This window comes from Pomacea canaliculata, linkage group LG8 (assembly GCF_003073045.1).
Source record: "Pomacea canaliculata isolate SZHN2017 linkage group LG8, ASM307304v1, whole genome shotgun sequence".
In the NCBI taxonomy this organism is placed as follows: Eukaryota; Metazoa; Mollusca; class Gastropoda; order Architaenioglossa; family Ampullariidae; genus Pomacea; species Pomacea canaliculata.
This window is the reverse complement of record NC_037597.1, coordinates 5061216-5083095: the sequence shown is the minus strand read 5'-3', so window position 1 is coordinate 5083095 and position 21880 is coordinate 5061216. Positions and strand designations below refer to the sequence as shown.

General features: G+C 35.1%; 4 protein-coding genes across 4 annotated transcripts; 2 read left to right on the top strand and 2 right to left on the bottom strand.

The window, feature by feature from the left end:
• The first annotated feature begins 67 nt into the window (after positions 1 to 67).
• On the top strand, positions 68 to 6984 carry LOC112570798 (ras guanine nucleotide exchange factor F-like). The gene is made up of 11 exons (XM_025249421.1): positions 68 to 285; positions 809 to 970; positions 1960 to 2497; positions 2756 to 3032; positions 3764 to 3889; positions 4026 to 4213; positions 4356 to 4552; positions 4842 to 4933; positions 5427 to 5481; positions 6038 to 6135; positions 6347 to 6984. The coding sequence occupies exons 2-11, from the start codon at positions 918 to 920 to the stop codon at positions 6547 to 6549; spliced, it is 1827 nt and encodes a 608-aa protein (XP_025105206.1). The 5' UTR covers positions 68 to 285; positions 809 to 917; the 3' UTR covers positions 6550 to 6984.
• A 193-nt stretch (positions 6985 to 7177) lies between these two features.
• On the bottom strand, positions 7178 to 10090 carry LOC112570800 (disintegrin and metalloproteinase domain-containing protein 10-like). Its single transcript, XM_025249424.1, has one exon. The coding sequence runs from the start codon at positions 9883 to 9885 to the stop codon at positions 8365 to 8367; it is 1521 nt and encodes a 506-aa protein (XP_025105209.1). The 5' UTR covers positions 9886 to 10090; the 3' UTR covers positions 7178 to 8364.
• Positions 10091 to 11525: 1435 nt separating this feature from the next.
• Positions 11526 to 14062, bottom strand: LOC112569786 (mediator of RNA polymerase II transcription subunit 29-like). Its single transcript, XM_025247692.1, has 4 exons — positions 13758 to 14062; positions 13128 to 13186; positions 12504 to 12594; positions 11526 to 12020 (listed from the first exon to the last, which is right to left on the bottom strand). Exons 1-4 carry the CDS (start codon positions 13899 to 13901, stop codon positions 11757 to 11759), a joined length of 558 nt encoding a protein of 185 aa, XP_025103477.1. The 5' UTR covers positions 13902 to 14062; the 3' UTR covers positions 11526 to 11756.
• Positions 14063 to 14096: 34 nt separating this feature from the next.
• On the top strand, positions 14097 to 21697 carry LOC112569784 (RNA polymerase II-associated factor 1 homolog). The gene is made up of 13 exons (XM_025247686.1): positions 14097 to 14259; positions 14510 to 14602; positions 14924 to 15045; positions 16452 to 16518; positions 16870 to 16971; positions 17618 to 17723; positions 18682 to 18750; positions 19052 to 19158; positions 19434 to 19550; positions 20003 to 20128; positions 20378 to 20480; positions 20673 to 20745; positions 20917 to 21697. Exons 1-13 carry the CDS (start codon positions 14192 to 14194, stop codon positions 21204 to 21206), a joined length of 1443 nt encoding a protein of 480 aa, XP_025103471.1. The 5' UTR covers positions 14097 to 14191; the 3' UTR covers positions 21207 to 21697.
• The last annotated feature ends 183 nt before the right edge of the window (positions 21698 to 21880 follow it).

Below are 21880 nucleotides of genomic sequence, written 5' to 3'. Positions count from 1 at the left end.
ATTTTCAGTTGCGAAATCTACTGGACATGATTTTGATTTTTCAGTGGAATTAACTTGAAGTAAATTAAAAACACTTTTGCATAATTTAAAAGTTTTCTTGTCGTGAAATAATATTTACTGAGGGAGTTAACTCCACTGCCTCCGGGTTACTTTTGTTTGGCGGCAAAAGAAGCGCGCCACATTTGCTTTGGTGTTTTCGCGGAAAGTAGGGTAGCGTCCAGAAAATGGAGAATCTGGACATCTTTGCGGTCCTTGTGTTACTTCGCCTCCACGTAAACTTGAATGGTAATTTTATTTTCAGAAATACAGGTTTTTGTGCGTATTTTAATGTTTATATATGTATATATTACTCCTAATTACAGTCTTTCCCATAATGCTAGTCCTTTTTGACACCCTTTTTCAATATCATGCTAATCTCAGCTCTTGTTCTTGTTATTTGGTTCCTCTTTATGTTTTCTGTATTTGATTTACGGTTGTTTATTCTTTTATAGTTCATATGTTATTTAAATTGTTTTCATGTCAATCGTGTACATGCTGTCTATGTTTCGTTCTTGTTCTTATAAGCGCTATAAGAGCATACTCCTGAGTGTGAGTATGCGCTTTACAAATTTTGCATTTATTATTTGTTATATAAAACAATCACTATTGATACTGAGATGAATAACCAGTGGATAATTAATCAGAGTGTCGCCTATCTTAACTTGTAGAAATTACAATGTACTTTGATTTGCACTCACAAAAAGTGACACACAAACGTAATTTTTTTCCATGCATAACTTAAAAATGTATTTTTTTGTTGGTTTTTCAGGAACGAGAGTAAGCGCACTTTCTCGTGCAGTGTCTGTCAACCTCTGCCGCCACAGCTGCTACTGTTTGTCCAAGGGTCATGGCCTCAGGCAGAAACTAATCAATGCACTATGGATGTTATTTTGTCTTCAGAAAAACTTGGAACAATCACCTCTGAATCAAGGTCTTAATTTTATTCATGAATTTTAAAAAAAGTTGATCTTGATACATCTTAACTATTTTATGGGATTTCACACTGCCTGAAGTATAAGGCTATAGAAAGGGAAGAAGAACATTACAAACACATTGATTGAGAAAGTCAACCAGAAGTTGTTTTTTTAGCTTAACATCCAGGAAATGATCCAAAACGTTTATTAGCTAAAATGATAATTGTTACCACAACAAAGTCTACTTTTACCAGTGTGTTAAGCTTAAGTTTTTAAAGGACAAAACAGTTGACTAAAAATTGGTGCATCAAAAAGTAATACAATGATCCCTTGTTTCTCACATGAGATACGTTCCAGAACCACCCTCAATAATCAAAAACAGAAACGTATATTTATTTACGTATTTATACACTATATTAAGGCTTTATAAACCCTTCCCATTTCCTTAACCATTCCCACACTGTTTACAGTTGTGAGAAGGCTCGTAGTGTCTCAGGCAAGCAATGCTGGTTCTTGTTTCAGAGTAAATACATGCACTAGTTACTTTAATTCATATTAATTTTATTATTATAATATTTATTTTTTGTTAGGATTAATATTAGTAATATATTTTTATACACTTTGCGCAGAAAATCTGCAAAAAGCATATACCTACGAATCATTTTTCCCTTTAATTATAAAAACCCGTGAAACCGTGAAGCCACAAAAGGTGAAGCGCGAAGTGGTGAGGGACTACTGTACACCTAATCTTCATTTTGTACATTCAATACAAATGCAACTTTATTTTACCTTTGATGCCCATGATATAAATGGGACATCACACAACTATTCAGGGTTGGGGTGATTGTTGTTGAGACTTTTTGAAGAGATTGTGCAACAAATGAAGCATATGAGGTGACATAAGACAGTTCGCATGACTTCACCCCTGCTCTGTTGTTTTTGTCATAAGAGGTAATGGTGAGAATATCATGCATTTGTTCCATTTTTTTTTTTTTTTGCAATGCAGATGTTTTTCTTGGGACACACAAAGCTCAGAGCTGGATACCAGTGACACTGTGACATTGGAAGTGAGAGTGATCGGTCTCAAGGAGGACATAGGCCCTCAGAGCAAGAAACTCAGGGTCAGTGCTAAAAAGGCCAAAAGAACTGCATCACCTAAGAGTGAACATGAAGATAATGCATTGAAAGCAACATTCAAAATGAACAAGAGAACCAAAGTACCTCAACAGACACCAGAAACAGAAGAGAATCCTTCAAAGATGATGGTCACTGCCAACAAAAGTAGGATAACTATTACAGAAAAGAAGACAAAACAGACCCAGTTTAATTTTGCAGGGAAACAAATATCTCCTTACAATTTGGAGAAGGAGGCAAGATTAGAACAAGGCAGGAAATTCTCCCTCAGGAAGAACGATTCAAAGAGGGGACATAAGAAAATGGAAGTAGAAAACATATCAGAGGCTGTGACCAAATTGTCTGATGACAAAGTGAAAAAAAGGTCTAAATGTCTTGATATGCAAACATTGAACGAAACAACTCCTCAAGTAAGATATCTTAATAATCTTGCAATTAAGGGTTTCCTGCAATAATGCTTGAAGCAATTATTAATTTTTTAGGCCTTTGGTCATGGATAGGTTGCACATGAAAGCAAATTTCTGGCAAATAATGTTTTAACAATTTATGCTGTCGATAATTAAAAGAAAACATATTGTGGAAACAGATGAATTAGTGACATTGCAGGGCTTTGGCAGTCTGATTTTGTTATCAGTCATGTGATGCTTTTTTTTCCCCCCCACATGCAGTTGTCAGACATGCCATCTCCAATACCAAGAAAACCTGCTAAGAAAAGGAATGAGAAGGGAAATCAAAGTGCAGATGGACCAACACCTCGCAAACGTGGAGCAAACACGCGAATGCGGGCACTGACCAGTGAAACTACTTCACCCAAACCTATTCGTAGCACCAAATTAGTTCTCAACAACAGCTCTTTTGGGGACTATCTTAATGCAACAGGTGATGCTGGTTGGGTCTCTGAACCAGAAAGGAAAATGGCTTGCTGCACTGAGTTACTTGGGAGAGGTAAGTTACAAGAGTTTTAGCTTGGCAAATACATCTTTATTTGTGAAGTCTGAGAAGTACCGGTGTTGATGGGTAAACTATAGATTGACTTGTTTTGTCCTATCAACACTACTAAGCCATCATGAAGACAATTTACTTGAGATTTTTAAACAGTCATTTTTTTATTATTATTTTTAGATTTGGGTGAGTTTACATGCTGAAACATATAGTCTCCTTACTCAAGCACAGTTGTCGCCATTCTTTTATTTTGAATTAAAGATTGCTGCACTCAGCTGTTGTGCAATCTTAGCCTTGCTAAAATCTACCTAAGCTTATGATGCTTTACCCCAAGTATGGTGGTTATTTATTCTCCTTTTTATGTCCCAGCATTTGGAATGCCGTGCCATTCACTGCAAGCTTTACAGTGTGGACCGATAACTTTTCTCTTACAAAAATACTTTCTGTAATTTCATGAATCATTTGATTATTCCTGTTTAGCTCACTCTTACCTCTGCATTCCTATGTAATGGTTAGCAAGCTGTGTATGCGCAAATGTACATTTGCTTAAGTTTTGATGTCTGTCTTTGTGATTATTTTGATGTTAAAGCATTGCAACCCATTCATGTAGGCTTGCTTGTTTTGTAATGTCTTTTTTTTTGTTGTTGTTTTTTTAATTTTATCTTGACTAGTCAAGCTTGCCACAGTCCAAGAAAATATGCTGTATAAATCATCGTTATTACTCTGTTTCACAGCACCTAGTCCTAGTGCTCGGTGGGGTCATACAATGGTGCTAACTAATCCTAAATGTGCTGTTCTTATTGGTGGACAAGGAGAAAAGCACCAATTAAGTAAAGATTCTGTCTGGACACTTCACACAGGTATGAGATATTCCTTTCTGTATGTCACATGCAAGAGGTGTCTGCATACTGCAGCACATTTCGTGATTTAAAGGGGTTGTTGGGGAAGACTGCTAGTTACTGCTAATCCTCAGTGATTTAAAAAAAATGTTTGCAGACACAAGACGTTGGAGTTGTCAGGAAATTCGGTCAGAGGCTCATAAACCAGAGAATAGAATGGGCCATACAGCAACTTATGATCCCATCATGCGTTGCATCTACATTTTTGGGGGTTCCAAAAACTGCAAATGGTTCCATGACGTCCACATGTATGATCTAGATGAAAACAAATGGACACTTGTCAAGGTAAAACTGTTGTTTGTCTATGTTTTTATGAATTATACCAAATTTTTCATCTGTCGCAAGGATTCGGGAAAATGTTATGATGATATTTTTTTGTGTTGTAAGCAGTCTGCTAAACACTGTTCACACTTATTGCCTCTGAAAGGTCAATAGCAAAGCACCAGCAAGAGCATACCACACAGCAACACTGTATAGACATGAACTGTGGATTTTTGGTGGTGTTTATCCTCGTCCTGATCCAAACCCAGATGGCTGCAGCAATGAGATTCACATCTTCAGCCCAGTCATGCAGAACTGGTACTCTCCTCTGGTGACTGGAGATAAACCTTTGCCACGTTCAGGGTAAGGGTTTTTTTTTTTTTTTTTAAAAAAGAGGCAGGAGAAACAGATACATAGTAAAAGTAGATTATTTTTTTAAATTGTCATTAATTTTGAGAGAATAATTCTTTATATTTGGGAGACACAAGCCTCCATTTACCAGTTTTATCACCTTCGCACAGAACACACTTGGATTTGCTCACATCTGTTCCAATGACTGTGCTTAAATAGGTTTAACTGTTTATAAATTATGGGATTTTTTTAAGGGATAAACCTAATTGATATTGATTATGACAAATGTATTTTTAAACAGTCACTCAGCCACACTTATCAATGATCAGATGGTGATGTTTGGAGGCTGGGATGCTCCATTCTGCTACAATGATCTCTTCATTCTTGACATGAGTGGGTAAAATTTATATAGTGTTATAAATCTGATCTCTGCTTCTTTTCAAATATGCAGAAAATTTACGCATGCTGTATTTTTTATCTGACTATATACTAGTATTATACTGTGAGAAGGTATTGGTTGAAAGAAAAACTGGTTATATGTCTGGGAAAAAACATGTTAACTCATTGCTATTAATATTTTATCACACTAGTGATACCATGTAAAAGATAAGAGCATTTGTTTCCCACAAGGAACAAGGATTTTGTCTTAGTATGACATAAGCATGCACACATATGCTTACCCACATTAGCAAAGTAATAAAATATACCTCATGCACAGACTGGAATTGGTGTTGGGCCACATTCCATGGTTAAGGGACAGAATTGCTTAATAAGCAAGATCACTTGATCAATATTTTACTCTAAAAAATATTAAAAACAAACAAAATAAGTTGGATCAGAAATGGCAGTACTATAAAGCCCTTTGACAATCACTTAATCATTGCAGCCACTGTTGACTGGTGTAAACCTGACATAAAAGGCACTCCTCCAGAACCTAGAAGGTGAGCTGTATTCAGATTCATACTCAGACTTGTTAAAGCTATGAAAGGATAAATGCCCATGTTGTGAAAGAGATTTTTTTTTTAAAAACTAGCATGTGAAACATGGGTTTAGGAAATACTATGAACCGTTTTAACTCCTCAGTTAATCCAAATCTATATCCATACTCCTCATTGCTACTCATCACGGTGTTATCTTGTATGGTTGACTGTCCCTCTATAGTCTTTTGTTCACAGTGCATTGCACTCACCTTCATGCGGGGAGATCTGCTCTACAAATTCAATTAGTTTTACTAATGATCTGTTCTACCCATCCATTGTTGTAAATTTAACTGCTTGGTTTTAAGTTTGTTCTCTGTATATCCTTTACCCTTTCTTACCCTTCAAGTAGCCAACCCATCTGGCTGGCTCACATCTAGGAGTATAATTTTAATTTTTTCTCTTGTAGACTGCATCTGAAGGCATTTAAGCTGCCTTTAGTATCCTTGTAACGTAAATCATTAATAGCAAATTGCCACATCAAGTCAAAATACATAAGGAGCATGTTTTCTTTCTGTAGCTGGCATGCCTCCTGCGGTTTGAGTGGAAAGCGGATCTTGATCCATGGTGGTTATGATGGCAATAATGCTCTTGAAGACACACACATCTTGGATTTAGGTAAGTGCGTGGGGAAAAAAAAACCTTTTTAGAACATATAATAGTCGTACTCCTTGGTCAAAATTAATTTTGACTTGACAGCACGTTAAAAATGTGCTACTGTATTACATGTATTCGTCTTCTTGTTCCAGTGTAGTATTAGTATTACATGTATTAGTAGAGAAAAAAAATGAGATCAACATTCTTTAACTATTCTTTAATTTGTGCAAAGGAAACTCTTCTTGGAGTAGTCTTCTTGTCTCAAATCAACCCAGTCCTCGAGCAGGCCATGCAGCTGTAAGCCTTCCATACAACCATGAAAATCAGGAAGAGGATGAAGTGCTAATTTTTGGAGGAGGTGATAATGATGGGAGTTATTTCCAAGATCTGTTAACCTTTGCCATTCCGTTCAATCCTGTGTTACAAACTGTTTAATTCAGCTAAAGCTAAAACTGAAATAATCTTTACATGTTCTGGTTAATAAAAGAGCTGACTTGCTTCATCTGATTTATTATGTCTTTATTAATGTACCTGGTTACATGTAACTATGATCAGTATTTATTTGTAAGATTTACTTTTGTCCTGTTAGAGATTTTAAAGTGGTATTTTTATTATTAAACGTGGTACCTTACCAGATGCAAAGTACAGATTTAGCAAATCTTTTAGTGTTAATGGCAATTCTTTGCAATTTTACCAAAAACGTTTCGTAAGAAACTGCAGATTTGTTTTCCACCAGTTTGTGTGTTTTAAATATTTGTAGAAAATTGTTTTGTCAAACGACGAGCCTGTACAAAATGCTAGTTTTACATTAATGCATTTTAATAATACATTAATAATGTGCCTTATACAATAAAATTATCAAAAACCAAACTCTGTGTGCTTAATGTTTCAGAAGGATGTCATTTTTTTATGTTTAGCATGATCTGCTTCAATGTATATTTTAGACTTTGTTGTGTACATGGCAGTTAAAAGTAAGAACTTTTATAATAGATAAAATAAAAAGTCCAAACCCTCTTTAACTGTTACATATTCAACAGCATGGACTGAACAAAACATCTGAATGTTACATTACCCTTGATCTATTTTATTTCGACTTGCGGCAAAAGGGCATTCTTGTATGTGTTTTTATTGACAAGGCATGTAGATAGCGAAAAAAGTTCTAAAAGGCTGCTATTATGCCAACATTTTTTTTATATCATACATGTCTCTGCTCTAAACAATTAGCTTAATTATTCAAGTTTTTTTCTCCTAATATTCGTTGTTACAATCAGATGGAGGTTGATGGTACTGTTATATAGTTTTTTCCCTGTAAAGAAATATCTGCAAATACTTTACAAAGTCTTCACATTACGGCACTAGAGGCTGCAAAGATGTGCTTTATGTGTCATCAACTCAGGCATTAGGGGATAAATCCTTGCTTTTTCCTCCAGTTTTTAAACAGACCACAATTTTTTCCTGGGCTACTTGTCACCACTTGCATGTTCTTCACTGTTTCTTCTCTTTATTCTTTGAGCTGATAAACCCAGTAGTAACATTCTTGATATCCGTCATAGGATAATGCATGTTCAACAGCAAGCGTACAGCCATCTCCTCATTTGATGATATTCCTATTACATTTGTTAAAGTACCCATATCTACGGAAGGAAACAAGATATGTAATCGAGTTACTGCAAAAACATAGTCACTCTGAATGTTTCCTTGTTGGATTTTTTGCACAAGTTCTTGACAAAGTTTGTTAGCTGCTTCTAACTCTTTCTCACATTTCTGTTTTTCTTCCTGTGCATTTATTAGGAGTGTGTTCAACTGGATCAGTGTGAAAGTGTTGGTATGTGGTGAGTAACGTTGCTTTGTCAGCAAAAACAGAAGAAAAAGTATAAGCAGTATGGTGAAGCAAATCAACACCTGTTTCCAGTACCTAGATAACCATGCCCCAGAAAAGTAATCTGCCAACACTGCTGCTGAAAAGCCACCAAAATTGCAAGCATAGTCTACATTGCATGTTCCCTTGCCATTGCCACAACCTTCTCCTGGCTTGAGAAAAAGAGTTTGATTTTCAGGACTCAAAATGTTAAAATAATGAGCAGGAAGACATTCCGAGGAATTCATTTGTTTTACAACACATCTTGCACAGATTCTTTTCTTGTGCTTGGCACTGGCAGTTCATCAAACCTCGGCTTTCACACAAACTGACATGGCAGACTCCATTGTTGCACAGCTTGGTTCCATTTGCGCATGGTGTTCCATTTGATTTCATGATTGATACTGGGCATTCACTTCCTGATTCTCCACAATATGCTGCAAAATAGCACTCTGTTTCAGCACGACACACCTTTCTTTGTTCAATTGGAACAGGCATGCAGTCATTGGTGCAACAAGGGATGAAACTGGTGAACATTGAGCACCACGTGAGTTGCTGGGCATGCAAGGTGTGCTGGTGTCTGATATATTTTTGCCAGCAGGTGTGCAACATCTGTCAATAAACTCACAGATGTCTGGTGAACCACAGTCACATCCTTCACCTTCTTCAACAAGAGTATTTCCACACACAGGCCCTAACCTGACTGCCAGGCACTGGGCTTGTTTTTCCAGCACTAGTTTCATCTGTTGCACGCTGCAAGAAGAGAATCTGAAGTTGCTGATGTCACTGCCTTTGATGTTGTTGCTGTGCATTAAAAACTGCCTCCCAGTATAGCTAGCACTGCAGTCTGTATCATCATCATGGCCACTTCCAAAACTGTGCCCTAGTTCATGAGCCAATGCAATATGTACTTTTTCTCGTGATTTTATATTAAAATAGGATACAACTACTGTATTTAGGCTCCGCTGATCATGATCAAAATTTGCTTTCTGAAACCCACTACAGACTCCACTTTCTACATCATTCGAATTTATTTTTGCTCTATATGAAATACCAACTACACCACTAAAATCAATATAAGTAAATACTATGGCTAGGCAGTAATCCTCAAAATTATTCTTTGAAACGCTGTTCAAATATTCTCGGGCGTTTTGGGCAAAAGGAAAGTATTCCAGTTTTGATGATTCTATTTCCTGAATGACAGTTATGTTGGCAACAATGAAGCCTATGTTGTCTCCAGATCTATCGCCATCAAAATCGGTACTACGGAATACATTATCCGCGAAACTGATTGCAGATAACATTTCACGAACCGACCGCTCGATATTGGAGTGACCAAAGTGGGAAAAAAATAAATGATCGGCTATCAGATGAACTTTGCAGTTGCGTGAACTAGCTCTTTTGTTTCTTTTATGCCTTTCAAACCATATCTCTCTGATGAAAGAAGAATCACATCTTTGTCGAACTCGCGGCAGTATGTCTTGCTTGTTGCCTACATCTTGAGGAGCGGTTGTAGTAGATAGTGTGGAGTTGCAGGTAATATCCTCTACATGCAGAAAATGTTGCGTTAAATGCAGATGTGTATAATCCGCTGAGGCACCGACAGCACGGAGGAGAACTCGCTTTTCCGATGGACATTCTATAAGCAGTTCATCTTTGCAAAACTGGACCCTCCTTTTCTTAGCGGAATTCCTCAGTAGAGAAGTTAAAACAAACATGCGCTGAACATAGCCGTAGGTAACATTGCACAGCAGACTAGACTTACTATTCTTCGGTTGTGACGGCTCGCATCCAATATAAATATTATTTTTGCAAAAAAATTCAAATCTCTGTTTGTTCTTGTTCTTTGAAATCAAGCACGGAAAACATCCTCTGTCTGATTTGCCGTCTTTAGCTGCCATTTGGAGGACCATGTCGTCTGCTTCAACGGTAAATGGTTTACACCGTGCTCCCCGAAGAAATATAATTAAAACCACCAACAATAAAACATCTGTTTAGATGCTTTCATGGTTCCACCATTTAACACTTTCAGGTTGGTTATTTATGTTCGTTTTAGGCATATATTGCTTCTTCCAGGGAAGTGTGATCTTACTTCGAGGTATGACATGGTAACGCAGTTACCTCCCATGGTGGATAAGTGGATTTTCAGCACGATTGTCATGGAAATAATGTTTTTAATTTTGTAAAATTTAGTAGCTAAATTTATATTTAACAGCTATTACACTAAAATGTAACACAATAGCAAGTATCATTTTATTACTTATGCGTGAAACATGTGCTAGACCTAAAAGAATGTTCTTTATCTTAAGGAGTATCATGGACTCAAAAACGCCCAATCATATTTATGATGTTCATCAAACATTTATCACAGAATTTTTCATGTATTTTTTTTTTCTCGATGATAATAAATAAAAGAGCAATTAGCCACAAGGATTTACAGACACATTCATCAGCTACATCACTGGTGAGACAATGTGTTTAAAGTGTACAAATGCCAAGATTTTTACAATTTCCATGCATAAGAAAATTCTTCTCACTGATATTTAACTTTCACAAAACACCAACAACTTTAAGAATCTTCTAGAGAGGTTTCCAAAATACGCATTTTTTTATGAATATGATTTAATACATGAAAGTCCTCTGGCATGCACATTACAGTGAAAAGATGAAAGGAGGGAACCTTTAGCAGGCCATGAAAAAGGCCTAGGCTGAGGTTACTACTACAACAGTATAGATCTGTGTAAGTTTATTGATCAACAGTTTCAATGAATCTTGTTTTCTCTATTAACACATACAGAGGTAGTAAACTTTTGAAAACGATTTTTAAAAGGGCATATTCTTCTGACTTTATAGTTGTAAGTTGTTATTTTTTTAAAAATCCTACAAATCATTTAATGCTTTACTCAGTATATTGTATATGAAAAACTCTTAACAGTTTGCTTTATATCTATTAAATATCTACCTTTTCACATCTAATACATAAAAATTTCTATTCAACTATTTAAAGAATTTGGTTATACTTTCTTTCACACTTTCCTCAATATTTCTTCATATTTATCATCTCTATTTGTAGGTAGGGATAAATTTGTATGCACCCTGAATCGGTTGTCTTTACGTGTGCCCTTCTCAGCTATGTGAAATGCCAGAAGTGCTCATCAAGAACATGAAAAATATAAATGGTAGAAATTGTTCAACAAATAATTAAAAATAATCACGATCTACAGATGATATGAAGCCATAGCCAGACTGAAACTATAGGTTTTTGTCCTGATACTAGGAATGGGAAGGAGGTAAGTTTCTGCAGAAGTATGGAGATATACTTGTCTTTTTAATTAAAGCATGTACCACTTGGCATGGTAATCAGTGAATTCTCAGCTATCCTGATAACACTGCAAATGTCAACTGCTCCTACTATGCTTACTATAGTGTGGTTTTTTACCACACAGCGGGAATCAAAAGATACTAAGTGCTGAATCAGAATGCTAAACCTTTTTTTTTTAATTTCAAATGTATAAAGACATATTGGACCCCATCAGACAAAAATAAACAAACCTTTTAACACTTTTCAAGCACTTTTATTAACAAGAATGCTCTCATGAGCAAGTCTATGGCTGGGTTTACAAAACTGCCAGTCAGGATGTAACAGCACAGATTATTTGATAGCGAAATAAAACAAGAAAAAGCATGTTCAAAATTGTTGCTGACAATGAACCATTATTAAGATATACACTAACATGTACCCATTTGAAAACTCTCTCACACACATGCATGCATGCACCACAAATTATTCCTGTTGTGTTTGCTGCTGCTGTGAAGGCATAGGTGGCAGCTGTGGTTTTTCTAATAGCTTCATGGCTTGCTCATGTAAAAGATCATGAATCTCTTTTGCAAAGTTGATCTGTGTACGAACAGTAGTTAGGTACTGAGCATATGATTGTCCTTCTTGTGGATTAGCGGTAGATTCTGATTTTTGCACTGGCAGCACAATTGACAGTGGTGTGTTTCTCAAGCTGTCTTCTGTCTGATGGTAAAGTTCCAAAGCCAGTCTCTGTACCATGAAAATACAAAACAATTACACATCCATCAATTTGATAATTGTGACCCTATGCTCCTTAAGAGTAACAAGGACTAAACTAAATGAAACAATTTGATAATGTTGACATTGCACTTTTTATGAAATAGTTATAAAAATTGCAGAAGTGATATTGGAAGAACATGATACTGAAATAATATTATCAGACTTAACCTGTGAGAATGTTTTGTTCACTTTCATGGTAAAATAATGTGAATGATACATTTTTGCAAAGCTGAAGGATGCTTGGTCAAAAATAATGAATTATTTAGTTTATATTATTTTATTAAGTACAGTGATTTGTACAAAATATAATTATGTACACTGAAATTAAGTGTCAATTTTGTACAAATTGAAAAATTCTACATTTTTCTGGGTAAGGACAGACATGCACACATGGACATATAAAAATACATGTCACAGGAGTGGCAAATCACAAATCATAGAGATAGTACATACCAAGTTTACTTCAATCTGGTCACAGATGCCACAAAAATCCTCCAAGCTCTTTTCAAACCTCTCAGATCTATGCTGCTGGATCTCTGATTGGCTGATTGACAACAATAATTAAGTTTTATGAAGGTAAATGATTCTGTTGTGTGTGTGTGTGCGCGTGCCCGTGCAAGAGAGAGGGGCAGGATAGAAAGAGAAACACAAATGGAAGGAGACAGATGAAAAAAAGAAAAGAAAAAAAAAAATACCAGGAGAAGGGAGCCCTCTCACATTCTCACCATGAGAAGGCATATAGAGAAAGAGGCTTTAATTCTTCTTATACAGTCTGCACCTGTGAATGCGAACATTTTCATAGCTATAGCTCAATTGTATCAATACAGCTATATTGAAGTTAAGTCTTTATTACCATGAATTGAAAATCATATTTTATGAATGCACCACATCCTTCCATTTATGCGCCATTAAGGGTTCCTTCATCTTATGCTAAAAAGAATTTTAAAAGGCAAAAAAAAAAATACCTAACTAAAAACATTCTTGAAATTTAATGTGAACTGTGATACTCGTACTAGCAAAAAATGAAAAATAAGTATTTTACATAAAAATTTTACATTTGAACTAATACATTCTTACCCTCCACTGTCTTGTGCTGCGTTCACTTTAAACATCTGACCAGCAACTCTGCATAAAGCCTGAAATGTATATAAAGTAAATGTAAAGCTACCTTTATGGATGTCTAATTTCACATAATTACATTTGGATTTTTGTTTGTTTTATGCACTCATGTAAGACCTACTGCTATTTCTTGTAACTTTCCTAATCTCTACATAAAGCTTATGAATTGTCTTATGCTGTGGGGTGAAGTGACCGATCACTTAGGTAATAATAATAAACCTGTGTCTTAAGAATAGTCTAGATAAAAGACTGCGGTTTATTTGTTTTACCCACAACCTTATCTTTATTTTGTAACCAGCCGTTTTTGTATTTGAGCACACCTCCCGAGTGTAACTGCTCACTGGTCAATCATCTTTAATTGGTGGGTGATCAAACAGCAGGCATATGATCAACAGTTAAACACAAACAGCGGCACACTCTGATTTATTTGTAAGATTTTAATAATTACCATTTACGTATTCTTACAACTAAAACTTGTATTAAATAGTAATACAACAACACAAGTACACAGCCCCAGTCTTTCTAGATGAAGAAAGAAAAGGCACATTTAGCTTAACATATTTTTGAGAATGGTTAATTTTTACTCACAATTAGTGAATCCTTAAGGCGTGGAAGGAGTAGCTTAAACTTGGTTATAGGGTCTATATCACTTTGTTGCACAGATTGTGGTGGTTGTTGGCCAGTTTGTTGCTGAGCAACTGACGGTACTTGCGATTGCATGGGCGCAGCCATTTTCCAATGGATACTAGTGCACTAAACTAATATAGACATATATAAATAAGATCCTTTTCTGTCCTACATATAGCATTATAAGCTTTATTTTTTATATTTTATTTTTTTAAGCGAGGCGTATAGTAAAAGTTAATCTATATTTATGATAGTGATTACTATAAATCATTTTCTCTTTTTTTAACGTTCTTACGCCAGTTACACGACTTCCGGCTCAACTCAATTGGATGAGAGTTACGAAAACAGTGCCGAGTTTTTTTGTTCGATGAAGAAAACAACTCATTTGAATTAATATGCCTCCAACAATTCAGTCGGGCAGAAGAGATGACAGAGAAAAACGACAACGACCTGGCGAGAAAAGGTGTCTAACCGGATCAAATGTAGCCCTAATAATCATCTTATGTTCATGGTCGTATTCCTCTGACTAGCGATATGTATTCAGACAGATCTTCACTGACTGAGGCGAAAAGTGCGATTGTGTAGTAGTTTCTTGTACATCGTAAACAAACCCAGTCACTTTTTGAAGGATAATAATGGAGTATTTCGTGATTTACTGAACTTTTTAAGGTGTCGTTGCAACGTGCAGTCATCAGCATTATTATTTGATGCAGGTCAGACCTCGTGTGCAGAGTGAAATACAACAACACATTACCAGACATCCCGTTTGACCCAAAGTTTATCACCTACCCCTTTGAATCCAACAGGTTGGTAAACTTATAAGAAATATTAACAAATTCACACACACACATCAACGAAAAAAGTAGAACGGCAAGCAGCAGACACGAAGTCTGTTGCCAAAGGAGGGAGAAAGAGATTGATAGAGCATGTGTGTGAACGGCATTCTAAGTAGAGAGATGGGCAGCAATTTTAAAGGCTAGACAAGAGAAACTACCATTAATTTACTTCCATCCACTGTTATTTTGCAAGCACAAAACTATATTTTGAGCAAAGTACAAGAACTGCAATTTTCAATTAAGTATCTCACCATTTAATGAAAATAACTTTACAGTGTTTCTTTTCTGCAGATTTTATCAGTATAAACCAACATCTTTAGAAAGGACATTCAAATATGATCTCCTTACAGAACATGACTTGGATGTCACAATTGATCTTATCAATCCAGAGACATACAAAATTGATCCCAATGGTAAGTGTGCTATGGGCATAATGGTATAGATTCATGCATTAATGCACAGTTTGATGCATATCTAAAATGGGAGAATGTGGAGCTGCAGTCATAGCAGCAGAAGAATATAATTATTGCAGATCACATACCTGTTATGCCTACCTGTCATGCACTCTTGACAAATTGATACTAGATATCATGTTTGCAATTTGTCTCTTTCCAGTATCAACATTTTTAGTCTTTTTTGAAAGTCATTCTAGCATGATAGTATAACTTGTTGTACAGTGTAGTGAATAATGCAGCAGATAAGTATTACATAACTGTTTTAGACACATCGTTTTAAAGTCTTAGTATAGTCCTCAAGTATATTTATTTTGCAAAATGACAATTCTTCAAGAATTATGATGTTCATATAATATTTGAACATTCTCCTGTGCAATTCTTCCTAAAAATAATACTTTTTGTAACTATTGAAAAATAAACCTATATTGTTTGTGCATGTATGTTCTGAAATATTTTTGATCCACAAATTTATACAAGAGCTTTATCCAGTAAAAGCTTCCCAGGCAAGATGTTTAGGCTTGTGTTTGCAAAAGAATTATGATTTTTTTTTGTCTACTTGCAAATTAGAAACTCATTGCAACAGACAAAAGTTCTACTTTCTTCATATACAGTAATTCTTAGGTAATTTTAGAATAGACTAGTTGACTAGAGATTTAATATTTTGCAGTTCATTGTACATTTAATTGAAATTTAATCCCTACCTTTTTTTCCTGCCATTACTTCTTTCTTTTTTTTTTTTTTTGGTCTATTGACTACGTCCCTACTTGCTTTCTCTCTGCATTTTCTATATTTGTCTGTTATTAGTCATCAGTACTGTTGTTTATCATTCCATCATTCGTATGCTGTCTCGTTCTTGCCTCACGTGCTGAGCACACTTCTTACAAGCTTAAGTATGCATCATGTAAATTTTGTGTTTATTATTATTATTAAATATTGTTTATGTTAGTTTGTCAACAGGTTTTTTTCCCATCTTTGTTTAAAAAGGTCTTAGTGAGGACACTTTTTAAGAAATCCACGCTTGATGTCAGTGTGTTAAACAACTACCGCTCAGTTTCAAACTAGCCTTTCCTGTCTATGATAAATAGAATTTTAGTTACTGTGCAGCGAAACTGGAATTCCTCTCCCCTTCCATATCTGCCACCTACCCACTTTTGAATCCTTTAATTGTTCACTAAAAATATCTCTTACATGAGTATTTATTACTCCTAACAGCAATCCACACAATGCTAGTTTGTCTTCCAACCCTTTCTTTCACCTTGTAGTCTGTTGACTAGTCCTTATCCTCTTCAGATTCACGAATCTCTCAACCCTTACTGTTCATATGCTATGTAAATTGTGTGTTGTTTTTTTTTAAATTATTACAGCTTATCCAGATCCAGAGGATGAAAAGTTGTTGGAGGAAGAGATTAACACCCCTCAAGATTCTAAAAGGTAATACTGACATTTTGTAAAATGTATTTTAAAATTTATATTAACCTGTATTAGGTATACAGTATAGACATTGTACTTTTTAATTTTTATAGCATATTATTTTGAAGATAATTTCTATTTTAAAACAACATTTTATATGTGGCTCGTTTCTGAAACTTATTAAAATATTGTTTTTGATGTGCTACACAAACTGGAAACTTCCAATTTCAAAATTAAGACAAGTTTACTGATTTACCAAATGTTTGAACATTTTATGTTTTAATGAAGTATTTGTTATATTTTCTGTCTAAAACATAAGCAAGTCACTTGTTTACTTACATTAAACCTTTGCTGACATTTTGTTGTTTTTAGATCCCGTCATCACAACATGAATGTTTCATGGTTGAGAAAGACAGAATACATATCTACAGAATATAACCGTTTTATGCAAAAGTCAGACAAAAGTGAGAGCAAGTGAGTCTAGGGTTTGTTTCATTAACACTGTTATTATGAAGAATCATAAATTTTAGGGCTTACATTTTTTTAAAGTGATTTCTCTCTTCAGTAAGTAAAACTAATTTCTTGTTGCAGCATACCTATCTAAGCTACCTTGCATCTTACCATGCAAATCTGTTTTTCCATCTTGAGAAGTTCAGCAGATGCTTCTTTTTCCTTCTTAAGCCCTCCTGTTTTGGAATTCTCTTCCCCTTTCCCTTCACACTATGTTAACATGTGAGGCCTTCAAATCTGGCCTCAAAACCCATCTCTTAAACAAAAAATAAATAATAGTACAGATTCACCCTCTCCTCTATTCTTCGTCCATCCCCTTTTTTTTCTCCCTCCTCCCTCCACCTGTTTGCAGACAAGTGTTTATTATATTTGATTCTAGGTTGGTTTGTAGTTTGTTTGTTTTTTTTTTGTACATTGCATTGAGCTCATTTACATATGGGAAAATGTGCTTTACAAATCCAATAATTATTACCATTATTAGATATTTATCACTAATTAAAGTCACTACTAATTTAAAGTCACCACTTTTCAGATGACTGGTGAGTTACTAGTCGCAAAACAAAAAATTATAAGGCGAATTTTTGTGGGTAATGCTTTTTTCACTTTGCAGGGTTGGTTTTAAAATAAAGCAGCAAATGAAAGAAGAGGATCTCTATAAGGATCGAGATAGCCAGATTGCTGCCATTCAGGCTACATTTGAACGTGCCAAGCAGCCAGTATGCTTTGTTCCATTGCATTCTTTATGTGGGATGTTTTTTAGAAATAAGAATACTGATAGCGCTCTTTTATTGTATGTGGAATTAGTTTATTATGTTTATCATTTACTCTTTTACAAAAAACATTTTCCACATAAAAAAGTGAAATCCCTACTCCCTTTTTCTGAATAAAAATAGTGAGTAGAGATTTTCTGAATAAAAATAACTTAAACATATGTGGCTTTTAGGTGTATTTCATGGGGTTTTGCTTTTTCAATTTTGCCTATATATTCAAAGATATATTCTTGAGGATCTTAAACTGCTGTATGCATTTTTTTTTCCTGTAAGAGAGTGGGTTTAGTTAATCAGAAATCCTAATTATTAAATGCAAGTTATTATTTCATCTGTTTTTATGATGAAGACCTTTAAACATTGGCATAAGCAGAAAGAGTAAGCATGACATATTAGAATATAGATATGATTGCATTGTCAAGGCTACAGTGAATAGGATGAAATGCAGTGATGTTAGGCATATTGGTGTGTAAACGGAACATAATATTCACTGATTTGACTTCTATCTTGGACAGCTGAGAAAGTTTAATTTAATTTTGTTTCAATCATGTTTATTGAAGATGATAGTTATCCACTATTTTTGGAATAAACTAAAGATAATAGCTACAATCATTTAAATTCACTTGGGTGAACCTTAAGACTGTAAAGTGTGTGTCTGGACCCATTTATGTAAGTTAATTTATATTAACTCACTAATAGGCTGCACACGTTGCACAATGCACTTAGAAAGCCATGGCCAGCCCGTGAGTTGAATGCTACTCTTGTTGATAAAGAGTATCACATGCTGAGCGTGTCTTTGGCAGAGGTACAACAGTATATACATTGTTGTTGTTTTTTATTAATGTAGGAGAGGAATTAGGAATGAAGTTTATGGTGTCTTTCCATGCCTACTTATAATTTTTTCCAGATCTCAAAGCACTACAGCAAGCCAGGTGTTACTCCAGTGGAGATACTTCCTGTGTTTCCAGATTTCAGGGTAAATTGTGGCGAAATCATATACTTATAACTTAGATTTAGTTTGGCATAAAAAAAAGTTGATCAGGCAGTCTTATGTTTTCAGGTGGTTTTTTTTTTTTTTTTTTTTTTTTTCTTGTTTTCAATAACTGCGCAGGTTTAAATATGTGGGCAACTGATCACAAGGACAGAAGTGTTTGGGCAGAATAATGCTTTTGTATTTTTATAAATTTGATGAGCTTTCTCATCAAAGGGAAGTATTTGTGTACAAATATTTAAACATTGTTGAAATTTCTTGCACAGGAGATTCATGTCTGTTGCAGCTCTGGAAATATCCATTTGCCCAGGTTTTGTTTGATTCTGATCCAGCTCCTAGAGAAATGTCTGATATCCCTATGAAAATGGAGGAAATGTCACAAGCTATGATTAGGTATTTTTTTTTTTTCATAGAGAAAAAAATGTTTGTTTTTTTAATCGCAGATACTCTTAGTAAAACTGTTTGGGGTAAGCTCTGTTTATTTTATTCTAACTTTACACTCTGCTATGGATTGAAATAGTCTAGGTACCATAATTTATTGTCTGTTACAAAATTCACATTGTCTCACCATATAAGGATTGAGTAAGAGATAGGCTGCAACGAGGTAATGAATGACCTAAGAACTTCTACTCACATATAATGTTGATTTATAAGGTGCATATTTGCAGAGGTGCTGTAGATGAAAGCGGAGAACAATTTGTGGCCTACTTCTTGCCAACAGAGGAAACCATGGACAAGCGTAAGCGTGACTCAGATGACAATGTGGACTATGCTCCTGAGGAAGAGTAAGATTCATTTTTATCGCATTTGATTCCAGTTTAAGGCTTTTAAACAAAGTGTCTTTATAGAATCTTTGGCTTCAGAGTTGCTCTTTAAAAGAAGAAATTTTTTTTTAAACACATTTTTAATAAGAAATTCCTTACAAATTTACTAGGTACAGAAAGTCAGTTTGTGTTAAAGTTCTAGTGGATTGCTATTTGTTTTTAATATCTGGGTAAAGGCTCAGTCCAAGATATTTTCTCCAGTTCTGGGTGAATACTCTGCTTTAGATCGTTATATAAACATCACCATGCAAATAGAGGTCATATTCAGGGAACTCACCTTGTCCACAAATATGCCAAAATGATATGTTATCCCTTTTCCATTGGATATACTTTTTGGTAGTTTTTTAAACATAAATAACTCTTCGGTAATAAGGTCAGTTATTTCGGGTTTGTCTAATATTTTTGTTTTCCAGTTATGAGTACCTTCTGGCTCGTGAGTATAACTGGAATGTGAAAAACAAACTCACTAAAGGTTATGAAGAAACCTACTTTTTTGTTTTCCGTGAAGATGGGGTGTACTACAATGAGCTTGAAACAAGGTCAGTAATACCTTTTTTTTCCTTTTAAAAAGGAAGTATCTTTAGTTTTAGGAAAGAATTTACTTGACTAGGGTATCATTTCTTTTTATGGGCAGGGGAAGATAAATATTTGTACATAAGCTCAAAGAGAGAGAAATGACTGATGTCTAGGTATATTCTTAACTGTAATACTTATCTAATTGAATGCTATTTTATTTTGTGATGATAGGGAAGGCGTTACTAATATTCCTGTCACATTCTTTTTTCTAGAGTGCGTCTGAGTAAAAGACGCAAGTTGGGTCACCAGCGCATGGCCAAATCATGGCTTGTAGTGAAGCATCGTCCTTTGAATGAAAAGGAGGAGTCTGCTCAGGTTCGTATTTGGTGCCATTACTTGCTAATGTTATCACATAACATGGAAGTTTTATATAGCTTGGCATTCAGCTTAAAGTTAAGAGTTTTCAGCCATTCTGGGAGGAGTGCTTTATTCAAATCTTAGTTGAAGTAAATTAAGGCATCACTGCCTTATGCAAAATCTTTACCACCCTTTGTGTTACCCTTTCAGGAGGTCCGCCTTAGCATGCTTGAGCCACCTCAAGAAGAGGAGGAAGAAGAGATTAGAATTGAGGAAGGATCTGGTGAGTTGTAGTTTTTTTTATTTTTTAAATGAGTTAAGGAGACAGCAGCTAAAGATTATACCCACAAATTTGGTCAGTCATTATAATTTTCACTTTACTTTGTCTGCAAGGAATTTGCATTAAGATCTCATCTATGACATTTCTTTTCATACAATTTTCATTTTTTCTCAGATGCAGAGAACAAGAGTGGAAGTGAAAAAGGCAGTGACAATGAAGATAACAGGAGTGAAGCTGGAAGTATCAAGTCGAGTAGCAGTGCTCGCAGTCGAAGCAGAAGTGGGTCTCGCAACCGCAGCCAATCCAGTAGCCGCAGCAGAAGTCGTAGTGGTAGTAGAAGCCGAAGTCCAAGTGGCAGCGAGAAGGGCAGTGACAGTGAGAGTGATGCAGAGAATGAGAAAGGCAAAGAAGATGAAAGAGCTATCTTTGGACCTGATTCTAGCAGTTCTGATGAAAGTGACTGAGTCTACATCAAATTTTTATGAGGGAAAAATTGTGTTACAGAAATATTTTAAAAGCTGTTTTGTCCAGCATTGAGGACCATAAAAAACGTCAGTAGATAGTTGCTTGAGCAAACTTTTTATATAACTCTGTTTTGAATGGGAGATCTCAGAATATAGATAAATATTCCTTTAACCTCAAGTGGGACTGCCAGTTTAGAAGATCTGTACAGGTGTTACAAACAGCTCTAGCTGAAGCTGGGTACGTATCATTTCGCAATTCGGTCCCTTTTCCCCCCCTCCATGTCCAAAAGAAGTAAATTTTAAAATATTAAAAAATTACTCCTAAACTGTAATATGTGTAGCACAAGCATTAAGGAACAATTCAGCTGATAAAATTCTAGCTTAAATTTTATCTTTAAACAGTATTTGTAAAACAATTTTCGTTAAAGGTTTTGAAGTATACTATGTTTCTATATAACTAATCATCGAAATAAATTTAAAGCCTAAAAGTGTTTAAAATTAGAAATGTGTTGTGTAACTGGCTGATAAAATGAAATTTTTTCATAATGCATGGCTGCTGACGGTCCAAAGTAGCTATACCACAGCTGCTACTGGCACAAAAATTAATGAGGGCTAAACAATGAATAGACTATAATACCTCCAGTAATCAAGATATTCTAATAAAAAAAAAAAAC